General features: G+C 44.7%; 1 protein-coding gene across 1 annotated transcript in view; it reads left to right on the top strand.

Moving 5' to 3' along the window:
- The first annotated feature begins 15,298 nt into the window (after positions 1–15,298).
- Positions 15,299–24,763, top strand: part of USP14 (ubiquitin specific peptidase 14) — a 36,511-nt gene continuing 27,046 nt past the window's right edge. Inside the window, exons 1-5 of the mRNA XM_040431791.1 lie at positions 15,299–15,462; positions 17,245–17,390; positions 20,967–20,999; positions 22,294–22,398; positions 24,616–24,719. Coding sequence (XP_040287725.1) covers positions 15,447–15,462; positions 17,245–17,390; positions 20,967–20,999; positions 22,294–22,398; positions 24,616–24,719 — 404 coding nt within the window. The 5' untranslated portion in view covers positions 15,299–15,446. The remainder of the gene's footprint in view (positions 15,463–17,244; positions 17,391–20,966; positions 21,000–22,293; positions 22,399–24,615; positions 24,720–24,763) is intronic.

Consider the following 24,763-nt stretch of genomic DNA (forward strand, 5'->3'; position numbering starts at 1 on the left):
CTGCTTCAATATGGAAGGATTACAGGAACAACTTAACTATACACCACTTGATTAAAACTTGACCAGCCCCTCATCACTCCCTCCCCAAATATTTTTTTCTTTTGATGAACTGTTACCAATAGTATTTACTTTGGCGTTGTTGTCAATCCATTGCTAACTAGCTGCAAGTCCCAGGGCCAGAATCTGGGTGTAGTTGGCCTGAACACCAGTGACTGATTTGTTTCCCGTTTGTAAGTCATGACCTTCATATCATATCCTTACATAATAAAAAAATAAACTGTTCTAATTAGCTTGTCATAAAGCGTGATAGGCAAATCCTATGAAACACAGTGATGGGTACTTATGAAGATGGGAGACTTAAATGGGTTGTCTCACTTCAACAAATAGCATTTATCATGTAGAGAAAGTTAATACAAGGCACTTAGTAATGTATTGTGATTGTCCATATTGCTTCCTTTGCTGGCTGGATTCACTTCTCCATCCCATAATACACTGCTAGTTTCCATGGTTATGACCACCCTGCAATCCATCAGTGGTGGCCGTGCTTGCACACTATAGGAAACGGCGCCGACCTCTTTGGTGATTGGGACCATGTCACCCCACATAGGCTAGTGCTTTTTCCTGTAAGGTGCAAGCATAACCACCACTGATGGATTGTATTAACTTCCTCTACATAATAAATGCTATTTGCTGAAGTGAGACAACCCCTTTAAACATGGGGATAAGATGTGCTTATTTCTTCAGAGACCTAGAAATCTACGCCTTCTATGAGCATGTGTAGATTTACACACATTTATGCCAATTTCTCAGTAAATTATAGCAAATCTGTTGGGGCGTGAAAGGCCCTGCAGAACCCTGTCAACTGCTCGCGTCAATTTTGAAAAGTGCAAAACCCCAAAACTGCAAATTTGCGCGTAAATGTGGCCTTTGTCAAAGTGGAAGTAATTGCCTCTTGATTTTGAAGTAATTCATTTGCATTATCTTTTTTGTTTGAGATCTCGTTCAGTTGTACTTCTTGTCATGTGCCATATTCACTGCTTAGGAATCTGAAAGATCTCCAGTGGCTGTGCACAAACTACACTCAAGGGATTGTTAAGATACACCCAATATATCTGTTTTCAGAGAATAGCTTTGTTGCTTATTAGTATCACCATCCTGGGGGATAGGGGAGGTTGAGAGTTTTAGGCTCATTTCACACAACTTTTTGGCTTTTCTTGTGGCATTTCGTAGTTTTTGGTGGTTTTTTTTGGTTTTGTTTTTTGTGCTTGTATTATTTGCCACGGTTTTTAGGCAAAAACTGCCAGTTCCAGATGTTTCACAGAGGTTGATGAAAATATTAAATGCAGGACAAACAAGCCAATGCTCTTTTTCCATACAGCTCTCCAGAGAAAGTTCATGCAAAGGGTTTTTTGTGTTTTGCGGTTTTCTTTTGCCATTTTTTCCCCCCAAAAAATGCCAGCTCCAGCTATTGCATGGAAGTCTATGGGAGATATTAAACGCTGGACAAACTGGTGTTCTATTTAGTAATGGCGTTTTGTTTACCCCTGCGGTGCATTTTTGGGGCAATGGTGTTTTTTCAAATCACAGCATGCATTGAGTCTGGTGGTTTTTTCCTGTAGACCACTTTACATAGTACAGCTGAAAAAAGTCCATCAAGTTCAACCAAGGGATGAAGATGCACAGCTGTTTCCCAGCAAACTGAAGCATCGCCTTAACATACAACTTGAAAACTGCAATGGCTGCATCAGTGCTGCCCTGTTTGGCGGTACCCTCAGAAAGGTGTCTTACAGTAGTTACCACCCTATATGCATTGTCAGAAATGTATGTGCGGATAAGGCTACATGCACACGACCATATGTGTTTTGCAGTCCGCAAAAATTTTTATGATGTCTGTATATCGTCCGTTTTTTTTTTTGCGGATCCATTGTAACAATACCTATCCTTGTCTGCAAAACAGGCTACGGAATGGACATACTGATGCGGACAGCACATTTTTTGCGGACCCATTGAAAAACGGAATGGACATTTAAACAAAATATGTTTGTGTGCATGTAGCCTAATCCGCACTGAAATCTCCAGGAGTTCACAGGGAAAGCTGTATCAATTGGTGTGGAAGTGAATAGAGAAAATCCGGTCAGAAAAAAATAAAATAAATGGACAGGCTGTGGATTTTAAAATCCGCACCTCAGGTCAAAATCTACATGGAAAAAATCCACATCGTGTACATGAGAATTTTAAATTCTCATAGAATACAATGTGCATGACCTACGGGGCCTTACAGTACCACACCGAAATTCAGTGAACTCTTTAGAACGACCCATTCTTTCACTCATGTTTGTTAAGGCAGAACGCATGGCTAGGGGCTGGATTTTATACTTCTGTGGCAATGGGACTGAATGAATTACCTGAAATCAAATAATTAGAGGGGTTGTCCCTTTTCCGATATTGATGACCTGTTTTCTTCATAGGTCACCAATAGAGATGAGCGAATTTCATATTTTGAAATTAGTTTGCGCTTCATTTGGTGGTAAAAGCAGAATTGCGTTATGGATTCTGTTACCATGGACCATAACGCAATTCTATGACTGAATGCATAACTGGGAAATTTGGTATTGTATAGGACGGCTCACCCCTCACTAGAAGTCTATGGGCTGTGGAGTCCTCTCCTGCATAATGGAAACGGGACGGATCCGTTATGTATGCCATAAACTTCTATTATGAAGGAATGAATAACGGAATGCCTCTAAAGGCATTCCGTTATGCATTCCGTCATAGAATTTCGTTATGGTCCGTGGTAACGGAATCCATAACGCAATTCTGCTTTTACCACCAAACGAAGCGCAAACGAATTTCATAATATGAAATTCGCTCATCCCCAGTCATCAATATCAGATCGGCGGGGATCCGACTCTTTGCACCCCCACCCATCAGCTGTTCATGTGAGCGTTGCATTCTCTTCACTGTTTACCTGCTCACTGTCGGCATTTTTTGGCAAATGTCAGACAAGCCTTTGTGTTCTTTTTGGTCTGCAGCGGTTTGCACCTTGCATCTCTCCCATGGATGTCATTTTTGCCCAGTGTTTTACTTATTGTGGAAATATGTACATTGACCTTAAAGGGGTTGTCTCATCATGGACAATGGGGGCATATGGCTAGGATATGCCCCCATTGTCTTATAGGTGCTGGGACCCGCACCTACAGGGAGTGCAGAATTATTAGGCAAGTTGTATTTTTGAGGATTAATTTTATTATTGAACAACAACCGTGTTCTCAATGAACCCAAAAAACTCATTAATATCAAAGCTGAATATTTTTGGAAGTAGTTTTTAGTTTGTTTTTAGTTTTAGCTATTTTAGGGGGATATCTGTGTGTGCAGGTGACTATTACTGTGCATAATTATTAGGCAACTTAACAAAAAACAAATATATACCCATTTCAATTATTTATTTTTACCAGTGAAACCAATATAACATCTCAACATTCACAAATATACATTTCTGACATTCAAAAACAAAACAAAAACAAATCAGTGACCAATATAGCCACCTTTCTTTGCAAGGACACTCAAAAGCCTGCCATCCATGGATTCTGTCAGTGTTTTGATCTGTTCACCATCAACATTGCGTGCAGCAGCAACCACAGCCTCCCAGACACTGTTCAGAGAGGTGTACGGTTTTCCCTCCTTGTAAATCTCACATTTGATGATGGACCACAGGTTCTCAATGGGGTTCAGATCAGGTGAACAAGAAGGCCATGTCATTAGATTTTCTTCTTTTATACCCTTTCTTGCCAGCCACGCTGTGGAGTACTTGGACGCGTGTGATGGAGCATTGTCCTGCATGAAAATCATGTTTTTCTTGAAGGATGCAGACTTCTTCCTGTACCACTGCTTGAAGAAGGGGTCTTCCAGAAACTGGCAGTAGGACTGGGAGTTTAGCTTGACTCCATCCTCAACCCGAAAAGGCCCCCACAAGCTCATCTTTGATGATACCAGCCCAAACCAGTACTCCACCTTGCTGGCGTCTGAGTCGGACTGGAGCTCTCTGCCCTTTACCAATCGAGCCACGGGCCCATCAAGACTCACTCTCATTTCATCAGTCCATAAAACCTTAGAAAAATCAGTCTTGAGATATTTCTTGGCCCAGTCTTGACGTTTCAGCTTGTGTGTCTTGTTCAGTGGTGGTCGTCTTTCAGCCTTTCTTACCTTGGCCATGTCTCTGAGTATTGCACACCTTGTGCTTTTGGGCACTCCAGTGATGTTGCAGCTCTGAAATATGGCCAAACTGGTGGCAAGTGGCATCTTGGCAGCTGCACGCTTGACTTTTCTCAGTTCATGGGCAGTTATTTTGCGCCTTGGTTTTTCCACACGCTTCTTGCGACCCTGTTGACTATTTTGAATGAAACGCTTGATTGTTCGATGATCACGCTTCAGAAGCTTTGCAATTTTAAGAGTGCTGCATCCCTCTGCAAGATATCTCACTATTTTTGACTTTTCTGAGCCTGTCAAGTCCTTCTTTTGACCCATTTTGCCAAAGGAAAGGAAGTTGCCTAATAATTATGCACACCTAATATAGGGTGTTGATGTCATTAGATCACACCCCTTCTCATTACAGAGATGCACATCACCTAATATGCTTAATTGGTAGTAGGCTTTCGAGCCTATACAGCTTGGAGTAAGACAACATGCATAAAGAGGATGATGTGGTCAAAATACTCATTTGCCTAATAATTCTGCACTCCCTGTATATCGAGAACAGAGCCCTGCAAGTGAAGGAGGGCGCACTGCACATGCGCAGCCGCCCTCCATTCATTTTCTATAGGGCCAGCGAAAATAGCCGAGCGCTGGCTCAGCTATTTCCGTCGGCCCCATAGGAATGAATGGGAGTGGGGGCCGCGCATGTGCGGTACGCTCCCATTCACTTCTATGGGGAAACGGCTAGGTGGTGTCCGGACCGGAGTCCTCCAGCCACCACCTTGCGGGGCTCCGTTCTCTATATAGGTGCGACCTGCACCTATATGACAATGGGGGCATATCCTAGCGATATGCCCCCATTGTCTATGATGAGACAACCCCTTTAACTGAAGCAAGTGAGGCCTGCAGTTCTTTAGATATTCATCTGGGTTCTTTTGTGACCTCCTGGATGAGTCATCAATGCACCCCTGGTGAAATTTCTGTAGACCAGCCCCTCTTGGGAAGGATGACTACTGTTCCAAGTTTTCTCCATTTCTGGATATTGACTCTCATTTTGGTTCACTAGAGTGTCATCGCCTTAAGCTTGTATTACACCTGCAGATTTTGCAGGTGATTGTCAGCGGTCAGTAACAAAATATAGGAAGAAATGGAGACCTTAAAATCCAAAATGGCAGATTTAGAAAACCGCAGTAATAATGTAAAATTCTGCGGCATTCCAGAATCTGTGACACCAACCAACTTGACCAAATTCCTCAAGAAGTTGATCATTACAGCTCTACCACATGTCACAGATAAAGATGTTCCAAAACCCAAAGCTTTACCAGATGCATTTCCAAGGGACGCAATAGCACAAATTCATTTCTACCATATAAAGGAGCAACTTATAAAGGTGGTGAGAAAGAATGGCAAGCTTCCGGAACCATTCCAAGAAGTTCAACTCTTTGCAGACCTCTCTCAACATACTTTAGCAGCAAGAAGAAAACTTCTTCCCCTCACCAAAAGTCTTCGCCACCATGAGATTTCATACAAATGGGGCTTTCCAATAAAGTTAATTATCACCAAAAATGGAGAACAACATCTTATCACCTCCTTGGAAAAAGGACTTCATCTACTACAAAAATGGGGACTTCAACATCTGGATACAGACTAATAAATCCCCTGGCCAGCTGTCCAGAATTCCTAGGGAGTGGAGATCTACATCAAGGGACACGTGAGGCCTCAATATGTTTTATTAGAATGCAGGACAATGATTTATGTTTCTTCAAACCCTCCCCAGGGTTCGTGCAGTCTCATCAACTGCTCATTTGGTGTTATTCTGGTTACTGATATACGTTATGTTCTTGGTTATGGAGTTAAATAGGCCTTGGTCGTACTGGCTGACATTCAGCAAGGCCTTTCATAAGTTAGGTATTATTAAAAAATTATCTACTTGTGCTTTTATAGGATACCAAAGTAATAAAAACTTCCCACATGTATATTGTGCTAATGCTCCAAAAAAGAAAGCTGGAGTCTGTATATCAATAAGAGACACAATAACTTCTCAGGAACAAGAAGTGATAGTGGACGGCAGGGGGAGATGTATTGCGTTAATATGTACTATCAACAATACGTAGTTTACCTTAGTGAATATCTATTATTATTTATTATTAAAGTGCCATTCATTCCATAGCGCTGTACATATGAGAAGAGGTATGCATACATAATACAGACATTTGCACTAATCATAAACAAGACGGGTTACAAACTGGTACAGAAGGAGAGAGGGCTTACAATCTACATGGTATGGTAGGACACAGTAGGTGCGGGTGAAGTTGGTCATGGCGGTATAGAGGCAGCAGGGTCACTGGTTGTAGGCTTATCTAAGGAGGTGGGTTTTCAGGTTTCTTTAGAAGGATTCCACTGTAGGTGAGAGTCGGAGTATGGGGGATGCACGGGAGAAATCTTGGAGTCGATTGTGGGAAGAGGCGATAAGAGGAGAGGAGAGAAGGAGGTCTTGTGAGGATCGGAGAGTGCGTGTGGGGATGTATCGGGAAAGTAGCTCAGAGATGTAGGGAGGGGACAGGTTATGGACGGCCTTGTATGTATTTGAAGTGAATTCGCTGGGCAATGGGGAGCCAGTGAAGGGATTGGCAGAGGAGTAATAGGGTGAGATGTGGATTAGTCGGGCAGCAGAGTTGAGGATAGATTGGAGGGGTGCGAGAGTGCTAGATGGAAGGCCACAGAGAAGAGTGTTGCCGTAGACTAGGCGGGAGATGATGAGGGCATGTACAAGAATTTTCGCAGATTCAAAGTTAAGGAAAGCACGGATGCGGGAGATGTTTTTGAGTTGGAGGCGGCAGGTGGTGGAAAGGGCTTGGATGTGCGATCTAAAGGAGAGGGCAGAATCCAAGGTCACTCCAAGGCAGCGGACTTGGTTGACCGGGGAGAGTGTGCAGCCATTGATCGTGATAGATAGGTCTGTTGAGGGGTTGAGCAAGATGGGGGAAAGATTATGAATTCTGTTTTATCCATGTTAAGTTTAAGAAAGCGAAAGGCGAAGAAGGATGATATAGAAGATATCTATGTGCCTAACTCCTCCCAAATTGCATATCTAACCTCATTTATGAAAAAAAATATGCTCCTAGGATAAAAGGAAATCTGTTAATGTGTGGGGATTTTAATATAGTGCAAATCCACTCCTAGATTCTACATGTAGGCGCAGTAGACCTCCCCCTAGTCTCGGTTCTTGGTTACAAAAAAATGATTTGTATGATGGATAGAGGTGTACTCACGATAACTAAAACGATTTCACGTTTTATTCACATAGACACCATATTTATACAAGATAAATATGTTTATTCTTTCTAAATGGGTGTTACCAGATATAGTGTCTTGTAAACTCTCCATCCACCTCTAATCCTTTCACACTATGGAACACCAACAAGGCCTACATGAGCGGTAGGGGCAATATTCGAATTCGCAATATTTCGCGAATATTCATCATATATTTGCGAATTCGAGAATTCGTGATCTCCAGTCATTATTTTCTTGATTGCGAAAATCTGCATTCAGAAAATTTGAGATAAAACTCGCGATAGGAAAATTCGCGATCAACACTACTCCTATAGGCAACTTTCCTATTGGTTGCTAGGGATGTTGCTAAGTGCCGATATTCGCGATTAGAATATTCGTGAATACGAATATATAGCACTATATTCGAAATATTCGCGAATTCTCGAAGTGGCGATTTTCGCGCTCAACACTATACATGAGAGGGCTTCTAATTCAGCAAACCACTCGATTTAAAAAGGCCAGATCTGGGAGCTGGACCGTTTACTAGAGGCTATTGCCTCATTAGAAGCAACCCATAAAACACATCCTTCTCAACATAACTTTACTCTTCTCCTAGAAGCTCGCATAACCCTTAAAAAACATCTAACCAAACTAGATACCTAAAATAATCTTACTATACGTCATATAATAAAGCGAGTAAGCTTATGACCCAAAGAGTATCAGAAATCCGTACTGAGGCAACAATTATAGCCTTATGGAGAGGGGAGTCACAAAACATAACTAAGGCTACTTTCACACTAGCGTTCGGGTGTCCGCTCGTGCGCTCCGTTTGAAGGTGCTCACGAGCGGCCCCGAACGCATCCGTCTGGCCCCAATGCATTCTCAGTGAAGGCGGATCCACTGAGAATGCATCCGCCTGCCAGCGCTCAGCCTCCGCTCCGCTCAGTGAGCGGACACCTGAACGCTGCTTGCAGCGTTCGGGTGTCCGCCTGGCCGTGCGGAGGCGAGCGGATCCGTCCAGACTTACAATGTAAGTCAATGGGGACGGATCCGCTTGAAGATGACACCACATGGCTCAATCTTCAAGCGGATCCGTTCCCCATTGACTTTCAATGTAAAGTCTGAACGGATCCGCTCAGGCTACTTTCATACTTAGAAAATTTTCTACGTTTTAATGCAGACGCATCCGTTCTGAACGGATGCGAACGTCATCAGACGGATCCGCTCCGAACGCTAGTGTGAAAGTAGCCTAACCCATTTGACATAGAAGATGAATTCTGTAAATACTACCATAATCTATATAACCTCCAAGAAGACCAAGCAACTCCCCAACCCACTTCAGAATCAATAAACTCCTTAAATTCAATCCACCTACCTACTCTAACACCAAATCAATCAGGACTAAACGCAGAATTTACTAAACAAGAAATAGCGAAGGCTATCAAAAACCTAAAGCCGAATAAAGCGCCAGGCCCATAATTTGAGTCCATTTTGGGAATCTGTCAAGGCCCTAATTCAAACATTTTACACTAAGTTTGACGAGCTTACTCGGCTTTAGCACTGTTACTATTGAGTATAGACTCATTCCCACTCCAGTTTAGAGTGACAATATGTCATATCTTACACTCAGCCAGACTTGCAATAGCAAGAAATTGGAAAGGAGCAGTTATACCCACTAGGGTCGAAATTCCACACATGGTCTCTGAAAATTACCTCCATGAATGCATTTTAGTTCAGCAAAGGGGTAAAATACAGACCTTCACGCACTTATGGTCTCACTGGGAATCTATATTCCCAAAATTACAGAGTTGATACGACATGCCGACATTATCCTAAGAATGTCCACTTTTATAGGTAACCTAGTTGCCTACTAGGGTGTTAAATCAATAAGAGCAATTTCTTTGGAAAATGGGTGTACCAACTGTACAAAACTTTTATCAGAATCCACATTTTATATTCTTTAAAGGGAACCTGTCACTGGGATTTTGGGTATAGAGCTGAGGACATGGGCTGCTAGATGGCCGCTAGCACATCCGCAATACCCAGTCCCCATAGCTCTGTGTGCTTTTATTGTGGAAAAAACCCGATTTGATACATATGCAAATTAACCTGAGATGAGTCCTGTATGTGAGATGAGTAAGGGACAGGACTCATCTCAGGTTAATTTGCATATGTATCAAATCGGGTTTTTTCCACAATAAAAGCACACAGAGCTATGGGGACTGGGTATTGCGGATGTGCGGCCATCTAGCAACCCATGTCCTCGGCTCTATACCCAAAATCCAGGTGACCGGTTCCCTTTAAGCACAAGTAATTATACGGTTATTTTTTGTTCTTTGTATTTATCTATCTTTTACTTTAAATTTGAAGTTAGCTAAGTGAGCTCATCGTAAGTTTCATAATCGTATGCCATGCAACAAAAGAAGCACAGAACCATGGACTGAAACACATTTCTTTATTGGACTCTTTTAACATACAAGATCACCACGACCGGTCATCAAAGTCTTTTACATTAAGATTGTCTATCATAACTGTAATCTATTGTTACGTTCACATGTACCCATGGTGTGTCACATTACACACCAAATGTTGTTTTCTATTTTGAAAAACCCAATACAAATCTATTAAAGGAAAACTGCTATTATTGTGTTAAAGTGAAATAAATAAATAAAAAAGTAGACATAATAGGCATCGCCACATCCGTAACAACCAGCTCTATAGAAATGTCACATGACCTAACCCCTCAGGTAAACACCGTAAAAAAAAAAAAAAACATTTTTGTCACCTTACATCACAAAAATTGCAACACCAAGCGACCAAAAAGGCATATACCCCCAAAATAGTACTAATCAAACAGTCACCTCATCCTGCAAAAAATTAGACCTTACCTAAGACAATCGGTCAAAAAATAAAAAAGCTATGGCTCTCAGACTATGGATACACTAAAACATCATTATTTCGGTTTCAAAAATGCTATTATTGTGTAAAACTTAAATAAATAAGAAAAAGTAGCCATATTAGGTATTGCCACGTCCGTAACGATCTACGCTATAGAAAAGTCACATGACTTAATCCCTCAGGTGAACGCTGTAAAAATAAAAACTGCGCCAAAATAACCAATTTTTCGGTCACCTTACCCCTTAAAGTGTATAAATAGATGATCAAAAAATCATATGTACCCAAAAATGGTACCAATAAAAACGTCAAGTCTTCCTGCAAAAAACGAGCCCTGCACAAGACGATCTGCAGAACAATAAAAAAAATAGGGCGTTCAGAATATGAAGATACAAAATGTGGTAGCTTTTTGGAGTTTCTACTCTAGGGGTGCATCAGGGGGGCTTCAAATGGGACATGGCATCTAAAAACCAGTTCAGCTAAATCTGCCTTCCAAAAACCATATGACGTTCCTTTCATTCTGCGCCCTGCCGTGTGGCCTTACATCAGTTTTTGACCACGTGTGGGGTGTTTCTGTAAACCGCAGAATTGGGGCAATAAATATTGTTTTGTTTGGCTATTAACCCTTGCTTTGCTACTGGAAAAAATGGATTAAAATGTAAAATCTGCCAAAGAAGAAACTTCATCTCCATTTTCCATTAATTCTTGTGGAACACCTAAAGGGTTAACAAAGTTTGTAAAATCAGTTTTGAATACCTTGAGGGGTGTAGTTTCTAAAATGGGGTCATTTTTGGGTGGTTTCTCTTATGTAAGCCTCGCAAAGTTACTTCAGACCTGAACTGGTCCTAAAAAAAGTGGGTTTTGGAAATTTTCTGAAAAATGTCAAGATTTGCTTCTAAACTTCTAAGCCTTGTAACGTCCCCAAAAAAATTAAATGTCATTTTCAAAATTATCCAAACATGAAGTAGACATATGGGAAATGTAAAGTAATAACTATTATATGAGGCATCACTATCTATTATAAAAGTAGAGAAATTGAAATTTGAAAATTTGGGAATTTTTCAAAATTTTTGATAAATTTGGATTTTTTTCACAAATAAAGGTGAAATATATTAACTCATCATGAAGTACAATGTGTCACGAGAAAACAATCTCAGAATGGCTTGGATAAGTAAAAGCGTTCCAAAGTTATCACCACATAAAGTGACACATGTCGGATTTGCAAAAAATGGCCTGAGCAGGAAGGTGAAAACTGGCCCGGGGTAGAAGGGGTTAAAACCTTGCTATATACCATATTAAACCTTAACATTCTTATTACTCAGCTTTCTTTTTGGAAAGGGTGCTAATTGTGCCTACTTTTATCCAGAAGAGCAAAGCCGGGCCTACAGGGCCGAGGCAGAGCAATCAGTAGCGGTCAGCAGATGGTGCCAGATTTGGTGGAGGTTTTACAGGAGTTTTTACCAGAGTTTTAGAAGAGTATTTGTAGAAACATAAAATACAATTTGGTATTGTTGTAATGACCTGAAGAAGAACCTTATCATGTCCCTTAGGCCTCATGCACACGACCGTTTTTTTTTTACGGTCCGCAAAAACGGGGTCCGTAGGTCCGTGATCTGTGACCGTTTTTTCGTCCGTGGGTCTTCCTTGATTTTTGGAGGATCCACGGACATGAAAAAAAAGTCGTTTTGGTGTCCGCCAGGCCGTGCGGAGCCAAACGGATTCGTCCTGAATTACAATGCAAGTCAATGGGGACGGATCCGTTTGACGTTGACACAATATGGTGCAATTGCAAACGGATCCGTCCCCCATTGACTTTCAATGTAAAGTCAGGAGTCCCTTTTATACCATCGGATCGGAGTTTTCTCCAATCCGATGGTATATTTTAACTTGAAGCGTCCCCATCACCATGGGAACGCCTCTATGTTAGAATATACTGTCGGATATGAGTTAGATCGTGAAACTCAAATCCGACAGTATATTCTAACACAGAGGCGTTCCCATGGTGATGGGGACGCTTCAGGTTAGAATATACTAAAAGAACTGTGTACATGACTGCCCCCTGCTGCCTGGCAGGTGCTGCCAGGCAGCAGGGGGCAGACGCCCCCCCTGTTTTTAACTCTTTGTTGTCCAGTGTGGCCGCCCCCCCCTCCCTCCCCTGTAGTTAACTCATTGGTGGCCAGTGGGCCCTCCCCCCTCCTAATTAAAATCTCCCCCCCTATCATTGGTGGCAGCGGAGAGTACCGATCGGAGTCCCAGTTTAATCGCTGGGGCTCCGATCGGTAACCATGGCAACCAGGACGCTACTGCAGTCCCGGTTGCCATGGTTACTTAGCAATTTGTAGAAGCATTATACTTCCCTGCAAGCTGCGATGTCTGTGTCCGGCCGGGAGCTCCTCCTACTGGTAAGTGACAGATCATTAAGCAATGCGCCGCACAGACCTGTCACTTACCAGTAGGAGGAGCTCCCGGCCGGACACAGACATCGCAGCTAAGTATAATGCTTCTACAAATTGCTAAGTAACCATGGCAACCGGGACTGCAGTAGTGTCCTGGTTGCCATGGTTACCGATCGGAGCCCCAGCGATTAAACTGGGACTCCGATCGGTACTCTCCGCTGCCACCAATGATAGGGGGGGAGATTTTAATTAGGAGGGGGAGGGGGGGAGGGCCCACTGGCCACCAACGAGTTAACTACAGGGGCGGGAGGGAGAGGGGGGGGGCGGCCGCACTGGACAACAAAGAGTTAAAGGGGTTATCCCACTTAGCAGTTTCATACTTACCTGCTGCCACCGCGCGTTCACTTCCTGGATTCCGGCTGGGGGCGGGCTTCATCTTGATTGAAGTCTTCTCCCGGCCGGGCCGCGCGCTGGACTGAACGCGCACGCTGCCGCGCATGCGCCATGTGACTTATTTCTGGCCAGTATAGTACAGAGCCGGCGTGCGCGTTTGCAGCTCTGTACTATTCTGGCCGGGAAGAAGTCACCGTCGCGCATGCGCGGCAGCGTGCGCGTTCAGGACAGCGAGTGGCCCGGCCGGGAGAAAAGAAGAAGTCTTCTGGGCAAGCGCGACCATCGGGATTTTGCGGAAGAGCGGTGGTCGTAACCAGGGGAGACCGAGTCACAACAATAAGGTAAGTGGGGATGAATTTTCTCCTAATCGGTGGGAATTTGTTAATAAAGTATATTTACAAAAATGATCACTGTCAAATCATTAACAGATTTAACAGTGATCATTATGATGAGATAACCCCTTTAACTACAGGGGAGGGGGGCCCACTGGCCACCAATGAGTTAACTACAGGGGAGGGAGGGAGGGGGGCCGGCCGCACTGGACAACAAAGAGTTAACTACAGGGGAGGGAGGGGGGCCCACTGGCCACCAATGAGTTAACTACAGGGGAGGGAGGGGGGGCCGGCCGCACTGGACAACAAAGAGTTAACTACAGGGGAGGGAGGGGGGCCCACTGGCCACCAATGAGTTAACTACAAGGGAGGGAGGGGGGGCGGCCGCACTGGCCACCAATGTGTTAACTACAGGGGGGGCCTGCCCCCTGCTGCCTGGCAGCATCTGCCAGGCAGCAGGGGGCAGTCATGTACACAGTTCTTTTAGTATATTCTAACCTGAAGTGTCCCCATCACCATGGGAACGCCTCTGTGTTAGAATATACTGTCGGATCTGAATTTTCACGAAGTGAAAACTCAGCTCTGAAAAAGCGGATCAGTCTGTATGAAAGTAACCTACGGCCACGGATCACGGACACGGATGCCAATCTTGTGTGCATCCGTGTTCTTTCACGGACCCATTGACTTGAATGGGTCCGTGAACCGTTGTCCGTCAAAAAAATAGGACAGGTCATATTTTTTTGACAGACAGGATACACGGATCACGGTCTCGGCTGCAAAACGGTGCATTTTCCGATTTTTCCACGGACCCATTGAAAGTCAATGGGTCCGCGGAAAAAAACGGCACAACGGCCACGGATGCACACAACGGTCGTGTGCATGAGGCCTTATACCGCATGGTGGATGCAGGGGCATAGTTATAGGGGGTGCAGAGGTAGCAGTCGCTACCGGTCCCAGGAGCCTGAGGGGCCCAAAAACCCTTGTGCCACATAAGACACTGGCATTATAGAAAGTGCATGCTGGTCTAATTACACCTCTGGCATGCCCTTTCAATGTTTGCCTCTGGCAGCAGGACGGCTATGTGCTACCCTGCCCCTTGCCAACAAGCACTAAGGGAATGGGGGCCCAAGCTGAACTCTTGCACCAGGGCCCGTGAGCCTTTAGCTACGCCCCTGGGTGGATGCCATAAACACAAAACTCGAAAAACAATGGTGGAATTGCTGTGTCACTGTCACCCCGACAGACAGCTACTATAAATGTACCACATACAGCTGTGCTAGTGGAAAAAGTAGAAAAAATTGGGTTGTTTTAAAACGCAGAGATTGATGTATACATATACAAGTCACTGCATACTAGGTTGGGGTTGAGTGTGTAGGTGGTTTTAATGTTGTGGCTGATGTATGAAGTACTAACAATGACGGATCCCTATTCTCTCCTTCCAGGGAGTTCCCTCCTCTACACGGAGGCTAAACGCCATGCACCTGCAGTCCTCCACCAGCAGAGGCCGCTGTGAGCAGCGCTCCTGCTCATTCCATAACTCTTACAGCGCTATGAGGCGGGTTCTGGTTGGAGTCAGAGTTAGCGCCTCCTAGGAAGCCCAGCGCGTTACTGCATACAGCCTTGTAAATGATTGAGGATCAGAACGCTCTCACAGAACTTCCTCTTCTGTCGGAACTGTGCCAGTCCATGTGACTCCTGAGGAAGCAAAACTGCTAACACTTCCGGGTTATTGGGCATGAAAGCTCGCGACCATTGGTCGGGCTGTCAGAATACTGTTCTCTGATTGGCTGCGAGGTCTGCTGGCTGCAGTCTGATTGGAGACGCTGCCGGGTTGTACTTTGGGATTGGCTCGCCAGTCGGTGCAGCGTGTGATTTCGCAGCGTCACTGCTTTGCGGGGCCCTGTTTGAATGAGACTAGGTGAAGGCGGCTGCCAGGCGAGCTGATCGTGCGCCCCGATAACCCACCATGCCCATTTATACAGGTAACTGGGGGCCCCTAGCACGTGGACCGCACACAGGAGTGGTGTGTCATAAGCTGTGATCGGGGGCCACATAGGGCTCCTCAGCTGTCTCCGGCCAGTCACTTACAGAGTGCAGGGTCTGCAGACAGGTTGTCAGATCAGTCTGCCAGGTTCAAGGTTGTCAGTGGAGACCAGAAGATTCCACCCTGGACTTCCAGGACCTCAGACCTCCATGCAGGACGGCCATAGAAACCTATGAGACTGGGACACTCACCTGATCTGTGTGCCCACCATACATCGACTACTGCTGGGTGGAGGATGGCGGAGGTTCTGTATGCAGGGTGGCGGTATTACTCACCTGGACAGCGGTGATTTATCTTGATATATTGCCGTTTTGGGAACACTGCACAAGCCACAGCCAATATGGCATATAAGATATAGTATTTGTGTGTGTGTGTGTGTGTGTATATATATATATATGCCCCCCCCCTAGGGTTGCAGTTGTGCTGTCTGCGCTACCCATTGACTTTAATGTGTGTATTAACGCATCAGTGGTTTTCCGTGGGTCTGTGGAAGCATGCCCTATTTTGTCTATTATGATGGATCCCTCACGCACTATATAGCCTATGGGTCTGTGAAAGCCACAGACACAACATGGATGCCATCCATTTTTGGTCTGTGGCTTTCGTGGATCTTTGCAATGAGATGCTCGGGGAATTAAAGTAGCCCTCCCACCAAAAATGTATTTGCTGACCTATTAGAAAGGTAATCTTCTCATCAGTGTCTGTAGTTGTGAGTTATAACCTCCCTTCTGCTTCTCAGCTGTGTCATGTGACCAACACTCTGATCTCCAACTGACACAGGACAGGAAGTCACTTACCTCTCTGTACATTCCTATGAGACTGACATTGAAGCTTCCATAGGAATACATCGAGAAACTATTTGGAAAGTCAGAGTGTTGGTTCGAAGAACACAGCTGAGCATCAAAAGGGAGGTTATAACTCACAAATACAGTCACTGGTAGAGTTTACACCCTGTACCTTTCTAACGCCTCATGCACACAAACGTATTTTCTTTCTGTGTCCGTTCCGTTTTCAATGGGTCCGTAAAAAGAAACGGAAGTTACTCTGTGTGCATTCAGTTTCCGTATGTCCATATTTTCGTTCCGCAAAAAAATAGAACATGTCCTATTATTGTCCGCATTACGGACCAGGATAGTACTGCACTATTAGGGGCCAGCTATTACGTTCCGCAAAATACGGAATGCAAACAGACGTCATCCGTATTTTTTGTGGACCGCAATATACATATGATCGTGTGCATGAGCCCTAAGAGGTCAGAGAATAAAGCTTTTCGTGCTTCTTTAATATTCCTCTCCTAGTAGTGTCTGTGGAAGACCAGTTGACACATGGACCAAACAGTGATTCTTCACAGACCTCTTCATGGATGAACCAGTGACCATCTTGTCACAGATCTCATCATGGACGTGCAAAAGAGGCCTAAGTCATATTGTTGTGTTCTCCGCCATGTACTTTTCTGTCCACTGAGTACATGGTGTATAATTTAACCAACACATTGGCGGAGATTTGGAAAATGAATGTGTAGTTGTTACTCTTGGCAACCAATCAGATCCCATCTGTTATTCTTCTGAAGTACTTTGAAGAATGGAAGCGGCAGTCTTACAGGTCACTATGGGCAACTCTTCCCTTGCCCTAGTTTTAATGTCCACACTTCCCCATCCCAAGTTGGTTCCCTGATATGAATAGGAATAGCATTAATTGTGCTCTTTTTTTTTGCCACCAGTAAACGTGAAGTGGGGGAAGGAAAAGTTTGATAATGTGGAGCTAAACACCGATGAGCCTCCAATGGTCTTCAAGGCCCAGCTGTTTGCCCTGACTGGGGTACAGCCAGACAGACAGAAGGTCATGGTCAAAGGAGGAACATTAAAGGTATGAACTTCTACGAGATGCACCTGTGCGATCAGGACATAATCCAGACAAGTTTTAAGCCTCTGAATGTCCATTCACTGACAAGCAGAGTTATTGAAAATGGCATACCTAAAACACAATAGGGGAGACTTATCAAAACTGGTGTAAAGGAAAACTGGCTTATTTGCCCATGGCAACCAATCAGATTCCACCTTTCATTTTTCAGAGCTCCTTTGGAAAATTAAAGATAGAATCTGATTGGTTGATGGGGGCAACTTAGCCAGTTTTCCTTTACACCAGTTTTGATAAATTTCCCCCAATGTTGCAGAACCTTTATATGCGAGTATGCTTGGTTTACATAAAACCTGAAAACTGAACGGAGTGTTTTATCATCTACATTGATACTTCCCGTGGAGCCGCTCTGATATCTGATGCACTGTTGGTGTACAGATAAGGTCCTTTTATACCGGCCCAAGGATCGGGCTAATTGTTGAGAGCAAACTTTCCTACAAATGTTCATTCTCGATAATTGGCCCTTGTAATGCTGCTTCTGATCACCCGACAAACATGTAAAAAGCCTGTGTGTTAGGACCTCAGGGTTGGGCCAACTGCGGCTCTCTAAGGCCCCTTTCACACGGGCGAGTATTCTGCGCGGATGCCATGCGTGAGTTGAACGCATTGCACCCGCACTGAATCCTGACCCATTCAGTTCTATGGGGCTGTGCACACGAGCAGTGATTTTCACGCATCACTTGTGCGTTGCGTGAAAATCGCAGCATGCTCCTCTTTGTGCGTTTTTCACGTAACGCAGGCCCCATAGAAGTGAATGGGGTTGCGTGAAAATCGCAAGCAAGTGCGGATGCGGTGCAATTTTCATGCACGGTTGCTAGGTGACGATCGGGATGGGGACCCGATCATTAATATTTCCCCTTATAACATGGTTATAAGGGAAAATAATAGCATTCTGAATACAGAATGCATAGTACAGTAGGGCTGGAGGGGTTAAAAAATAATAATTTAACTCGCCTTAATCCACTTGTTGGCGCAGCCCGCATCTCTTCTGTCTTCATCTGTGAGCAATAGGACCTTTGATGACGTCACTACGCTCATCACATGATCCATCACCATGGTGATGGATCATGTGATGAGCGCAGTGACTTCATCAAAGGTCCTATTGCTCACAGATGAAGAGATGCGGGCTGCGCAACAAGTGGATTAAGGTGAGTTAAATTATAATTTTTTTTATTTTTTTTTAACCCCTCCAGCCCTATTGTACTATGCATTCTGTATTCAGAATGCTATTATTTCCCCTTATAACCATGTTATAAGAGGAAATAATACAATCTACAGAACACCGATCCCAAACCTGAACTTCTGTAAAGAAGTTTGGGTCTGGGTACCACAGTCAGTTTTTTATCACGCGCGTGCAAAACACATTGCACCCCCGCGGGTTTGCCGCAATGCACCGGGACTAGGGGTGCACCGAAATGAAAATTCTGGTCCGAAACCGAAAATTCAGGATGCCCTTGACCGAAAACCGAAACTGCCTTTTTGCCCAAATACTTTTAAAATACTTTTTTTTTAAATGATTTTATTAATAATTCTTTTTCATGAATTTAATAAATCATATTATATATGGAGAGGGGGATCTGTGGGTGGCTCTGTTATGGAGAGGGGGATCTGTGGGTGGCTCTGTTATGGAGAGGGGGATCTGTGGGTGGCGCTGTTATGGAGAGGGGGATCTGTGGGTGGCGCTGTTATGGAGAGGGGGATCTGTGGGTGGCGCTGTTATGGAGAGGGGGATCTGTGGGTGGCGCTGTTATGGAGAGGGGGATCTGTGGGTGGCGTTGTTATGGAGAGGGGGATCTGTGGGTGGCTCTGTTATGGAGAGGGGGATCTGTGGGTGGCGCTGTTATGGAGAGGGGGATCTGTGGGTGGCGCTGTTATGGAGAGGGGGATCTGTGGGTGGCGCTGTTATGGAGAGGGGGATCTGTGGGTGGCGCTGTTATGGAGAGGGGATCTGTGGGTGGCGTTGTTATGGAGAGGGGGATCTGTGGGTGGCGCTGTTATGGAGAGGGGGATCTGTGGGTGGCTCTGTTATGGAGAGGGGGATCTGTGGGTGGAGCTGTTATGGAGAGGGGGATCTGTGGGTGGAGCTGTTATGGAGAGGGGGATCTGTGGGTGGAGCTGTTATGGAGAGGGGGATCTGTGGGTGGAGCTGTTATGGAGAGGGGGATATGTGCACTGTTATGGGCATAACAGTGCACAGATCCCCCCTCCCCATAGCAGTGCCATAGACCGATCCCCCTACCCATAACAGCCCCGGCCCTGCTGCTCACAGCAGACTAATCACTCACTGCATCTTTATTTTACCTTACAATCGTGACGCTCCAGTACAACTCTGCAGGCAGAGCGGAGGGCGGCGTAACGTCACTTACTCACGTGACGCACCTGCTCCGCCCACTTTATGAATGAAGGAGGCGGAGCAGGCGCGTCACGTGAGTAAGTGACGTTACGCCGCCCTCCGCTCTGCCTGCAGAGTTGTTACTGGAGCGTCACGATTGTAAGGTAAAATAAAGATGCAGTGACTTAAAGTAAACCGCCCGCCCGGCGCCTGCCTGCAGATGGTGAGCTACTTGGTGGGTGACAAATCCCACACCCCATATTTTCGGCCGAAATGGATTAGGTACATTTTCGGCCGATATTTTCGGCTGCCGGAATTTCGGTGCACCCCTAACCGGGACGCATCCGGACACGCCTGTGTGAAAGAGGCCTAACTGTTGTAAAACTACAAATCCCATCATGCCTTGCTGTAGGCCGATAGCTGTAGGCAGACTGGGCATACTGGGAGTTGTAGTTTTACCACAGCTGGAGAGCCGCAGTTCGCCCATTCCTGTGTTAGGTGAACTCGCTCATCATGTGGCATGTAAAATCGTCATTTTTTCGGCAGCAAATTGCCCTATGTAAATGGATGTGCTGCCAACAATATGCAAAGTGGGAGGGGGCTGAACAATCATAATGGTGATCATTTATCCCCCTCTGCATCTGTCTGGGACCTTTTCTGACCTGTCTGTTTAGGTAACTACTTTCATTCCTTATGTAATAACAGTTCTGGAGCATCTGTTCTTATGACTCTGTTATTCCATTACTTTATTATTCCTACTAGTAGCTTATGAATGAAATAGTATCGGTTTAGAGTGAAGATCCAGATTAGTGTTACCAGTTGGGAATTTTTCCCCTGCGCAGTCTGACTCTGGCAGCACTGATTGGATAGTGTCAGACTGTGCAGCGACACACCCCAACTGGTAACTCCCATCTGGACCTTTACTGTAGGCTGCTAGTAATTTGTTCTTAACTTTTAGTAGGAATAATAAAGGAATGGCACAACATACCGTCAATAAGGATAAATAAATGCTCCAGTTATTACAACGAGCACTGATCGACTTGTTTAACTGCGATCGGCGCTCATTTATTGCCCAGCGTTGGCCTTTGTAAGGGGACCCTTAGAAGATGAATAATAATAACGTGACTTTTTTTTTTTTTTTTTTTTTTTTTTTTTTAATAATACTAATTCATATTATCTTCTCTTTGACATAGGATGATGATTGGGGTAACCTCAAGATAAAAAATGTAAGTTGTTTTTTTCCCTTTTCCATATTCAGATATTTTCTTGCCATTTTGGTCTGTTTTGCGTGTAGTAGGCAGCAGTTTTGTTATATGCTATGCTAGGGGCCACTGAGAATACACTATGATTGTCCTATTTTACAAAACTGTGTCTAGCTGGACAGTCGTTATTTGGGTAGAATAAGTACTCGGTTCCTACGCGATTCTTTCTCCAGATCACGGCTTCAGAATTAAAGGGCACCTGTCGCCAGAGAATGCAGTGCAATCTGAAGGCACCATGATATGGAGCAGAAGGAGCTGAGCAGATTGATACATGGTTTTGTGGGGAAAGATTCAGTAAAACCTGTAATTTATAAATTTATATTGTTGCTTTTCCCACTTCCTGTGAACGGCTATCGGTACAGGAGGGCGGGGTTACCAGTGACTGATGGCACTGTGTGTATAAGTGTACATGAGAGACGGCTGTCAGACACTGGTGACACCTCCTCCCTGTACCGATAGCTGTTCACAGGAAGTGGAAAAAACAAATATATCAATTACAGGTTTTACAGAATCTTTTCCCACAAAACTATATATCAATCTGCTCGGCTTCTCCAGCTCTATGACATGGTGCTTTCAGATTGAGTTGCATTTTGTGGTGGCAGGTCTTCTTTAAGTGGTGGGCAGATGCTAGTGAGGGGTGTCATCAGCTGTGCCCGTCTGCTCCATACACATAGACTGTGCTGACTTCGGCACTACATCTCCGTCAAGGTTCTGTCAGCAGTTTTGTGCAGCATGCGGTGCCTTTCTAACCATCAAAATAACCAACGCTGTGAAAGAACCCTGATGGTCTCTGCTGCATGCCAGTCAGGCTTATTGGTACAAACAGAAGACTTGAGGCAGATGTGAGCAGAATGTTAGACTGTCTCCCCCGTCCACCCCATATGGGAAATGGAGGGGTGCTAATGAATTTTGAGATTGAGGTAGGTGCTGACAACTAGCACTTTCCCATAAATGTAAGGATAGGAGCAATGTGCATGTGATGATTGGCCATGGCATCATATCTAAAGTGACTGTCACACCGGGCAATCACTTTATGCTTGGCTGTTTTTTAGTATTACTACATTCAGACCATCAATGGTGAGAAGATGGCAGTACCTAAAGGTAGCAGCTTACTAAGTTACTAAGCACACAAGGCCTTCTCCATCTCAAACATGTCCAGTTATGTGCTATAAGCATGGAAGAGATGGGGATAAGTACATTCTTCTTCATGTCAGTCCCCACAACGGTATCATTTCCTCTTGTATTTCTTCATTTCTAGGGGATGATCTTGTTAATGATGGGTTCGGCTGAAGCTCTTCCTGAGGAACCTGCCGTGAGGCCCGTATTTGTAGAAGACATGACAGAGGAGCAGTTGGCCTCTGCAGTAAGTGCATTTGTATCGACCTTTTTATTCTAATAGCTTTTTGATGCATTTATTACATTGTGACTCTTATCACAGTGAGCTGAGTGGTATCTGATGTTGAGGCATCTGTCTTGCTTGAAGCTGACACAGATACTGATGAATGTTCTTGGGGAAACGAGATACATTTATTCATCACGTAAAACATCAAGCTACAGCCCCATGTAGGAGGTGTCCTCACCGGCTAATCTGCCACGTATCTGGTGGAAATCTGCAGCAATTGGTGTGAATTTTGTTGCAGAATTGAGTGCGTTCTTTTCTGTGGATTACACCCTTTGCAATGCAGAAGTCAGCAACATAAATTGGCATGCTGCAGACATCAAATCTGTGCTACATGTCAAGTTATTTGCAAAAAGTCCACTGCATTTGGCCAACTGCTAGCTCTCCTGACTCCCTAATGCACATGCAACGTGTATATGTATTTAATGGGAAGAGAGGAGAGAGCAGCTGCCGGACACCTTTGGTGGTGGCTTATCTCCCAGGAGAACAAAAGGATATAGCTAAAATCTTCATTTTGCCCAATTATTGCATACACTAACTTTAATGTGTGCAGTAGTGGTGAGAGGGCGCTTTCTCCAGCGTGCTGATATTTATTGGCTGGCCTGCTGAATAATGGGGAGGATGAGTCGGACCCCCACTGATCTGATATTTGCCTAGGCCAGTGATAGGCAAACTGCGGCTCTCCAGCTGTTGCAGAACTACAACTCCCAGCATGCAAAGACTGCCTACAGCTTTCAGCCTACAGCAGGGCATGGTGGGAGTTGTAGTTTTGCAACAGCTGGAGAGCCGCAGTTTGCCTATCACTGGCCTAGGCTAAGGATAGGCCTTTAATATGGAAGTCCAAGAAAGAAAAAAATATGGCACAAAAAAAAGAATAAACAAGAATGGTGTAATCATCTGAACACTCTACTTCTAGGAAACCTTGCGTGATTGTGACTAAAAGAATCCGACTCCCGTTCTTGTATGTGCCTTACACTTCTGCACCGTCCCTATAGGAATGAGGGGCATAGTGTGCTACCTGCTTGTGTACTAATAGAAATACAGTTTACGCAGTGTCAGCACATTTACTGATGACTTTCTATTATATAATGGGACAGATTTGCTAAGACTGATGCTTCTTATGTCAGTCTGTCTAATTTTCATTAAAATGCAATTATTAAGAGATTTAAGCCGCAATTTATACCAGTTACTGGTATGGATTATAGGAAACCTGTCTGGCTGTAAATGGCCTCATCCCTGCCGCGAAGCCCTGCGCACTTCTCACTACTTTAAAAGAAAAATCTCAAGATGTGTAAAAAGCTGTAAATATGGTATGTGTCAAGCTTCAATAGAACTCAGTGGACCTAGGCTTGTTTGTGCCCTGCAGGTGCCCCCTGTACACCTGTAAGTACTGTAGGTGGCAGAACTTTACACAGTGGGGCAAATATATGAACACTGACATTACATACGCCAGTCTTAGTATAAAGTCAACTGGTGTAAAATGCAGTTTGACACTTGGAAAGCACCGCCGGTGTCACTCAGGTGGCACAGCAACCAGCCCCGCTGGTGGGTAGCAGGGATGTCGGGCTCGACGCTGGTGTCATTTGCTTCCTGTCAGATAGCAGGCAAATGGCCAACTGCCGGCCACCGTTGCCTGTGACTGGTCTTCTTCGCCTCACTAGGATTTTCCCTGTCTGGTGACTGGCCTTTTATGTTATGTAGCATCCGTTGCAGATTCTGTCATGTTTGGAAGGAAAATAGCACCACGTAGTGCATGTAGCGCTATTTATTTTTTTTCTATCAAAATGATCCCTGCACGGCCACCGCTGCATCTCCCAGTCCATCGGATCAAAACATTGCGTGACCGAGGGGGAGCAGCCAATAGCAGGCCGCAATAGGGACGAGCCCCCTTGAGGCAGGTCACCATCGCAGCTTGCTTTTGGCTGCTTCCCCCGTCGTGGGATATTTTGATCCGGGCGATGGGGAGATGCAACGGGGCCATGCAGGGATCCGGAGCAACGTGTGTGCCGGGAAGCAGGTGAGTATACAAGGGGCCTGGGCATTAGGGGCGATATTAGGTATCGTATGACCCCTTTAAAATAAGATGTAGTTTTACATGTTTAACGCCCTGCTTTTTATTGATACAGTAGATTATTTTGTGAATCTTCCTCTCTCTCATTGCACATTTTCTGTGTCTTGCAGATGGAACTGCCTTGTGGATTAACAAACCTCGGGAACACTTGTTACATGAATGCCACTGTTCAGTGCATCCGCTCGGTGCCAGAGCTAAAAGAGGCTCTTAAGCGGTATGATTGTGGATCATGGAGAATAAATGGGGTTCTGTCTCTGC

Source organism: Bufo bufo, chromosome 5 (assembly GCF_905171765.1).
Source record: "Bufo bufo chromosome 5, aBufBuf1.1, whole genome shotgun sequence".
Lineage (NCBI taxonomy): Eukaryota > Metazoa > Chordata > Amphibia > Anura > Bufonidae > Bufo > Bufo bufo.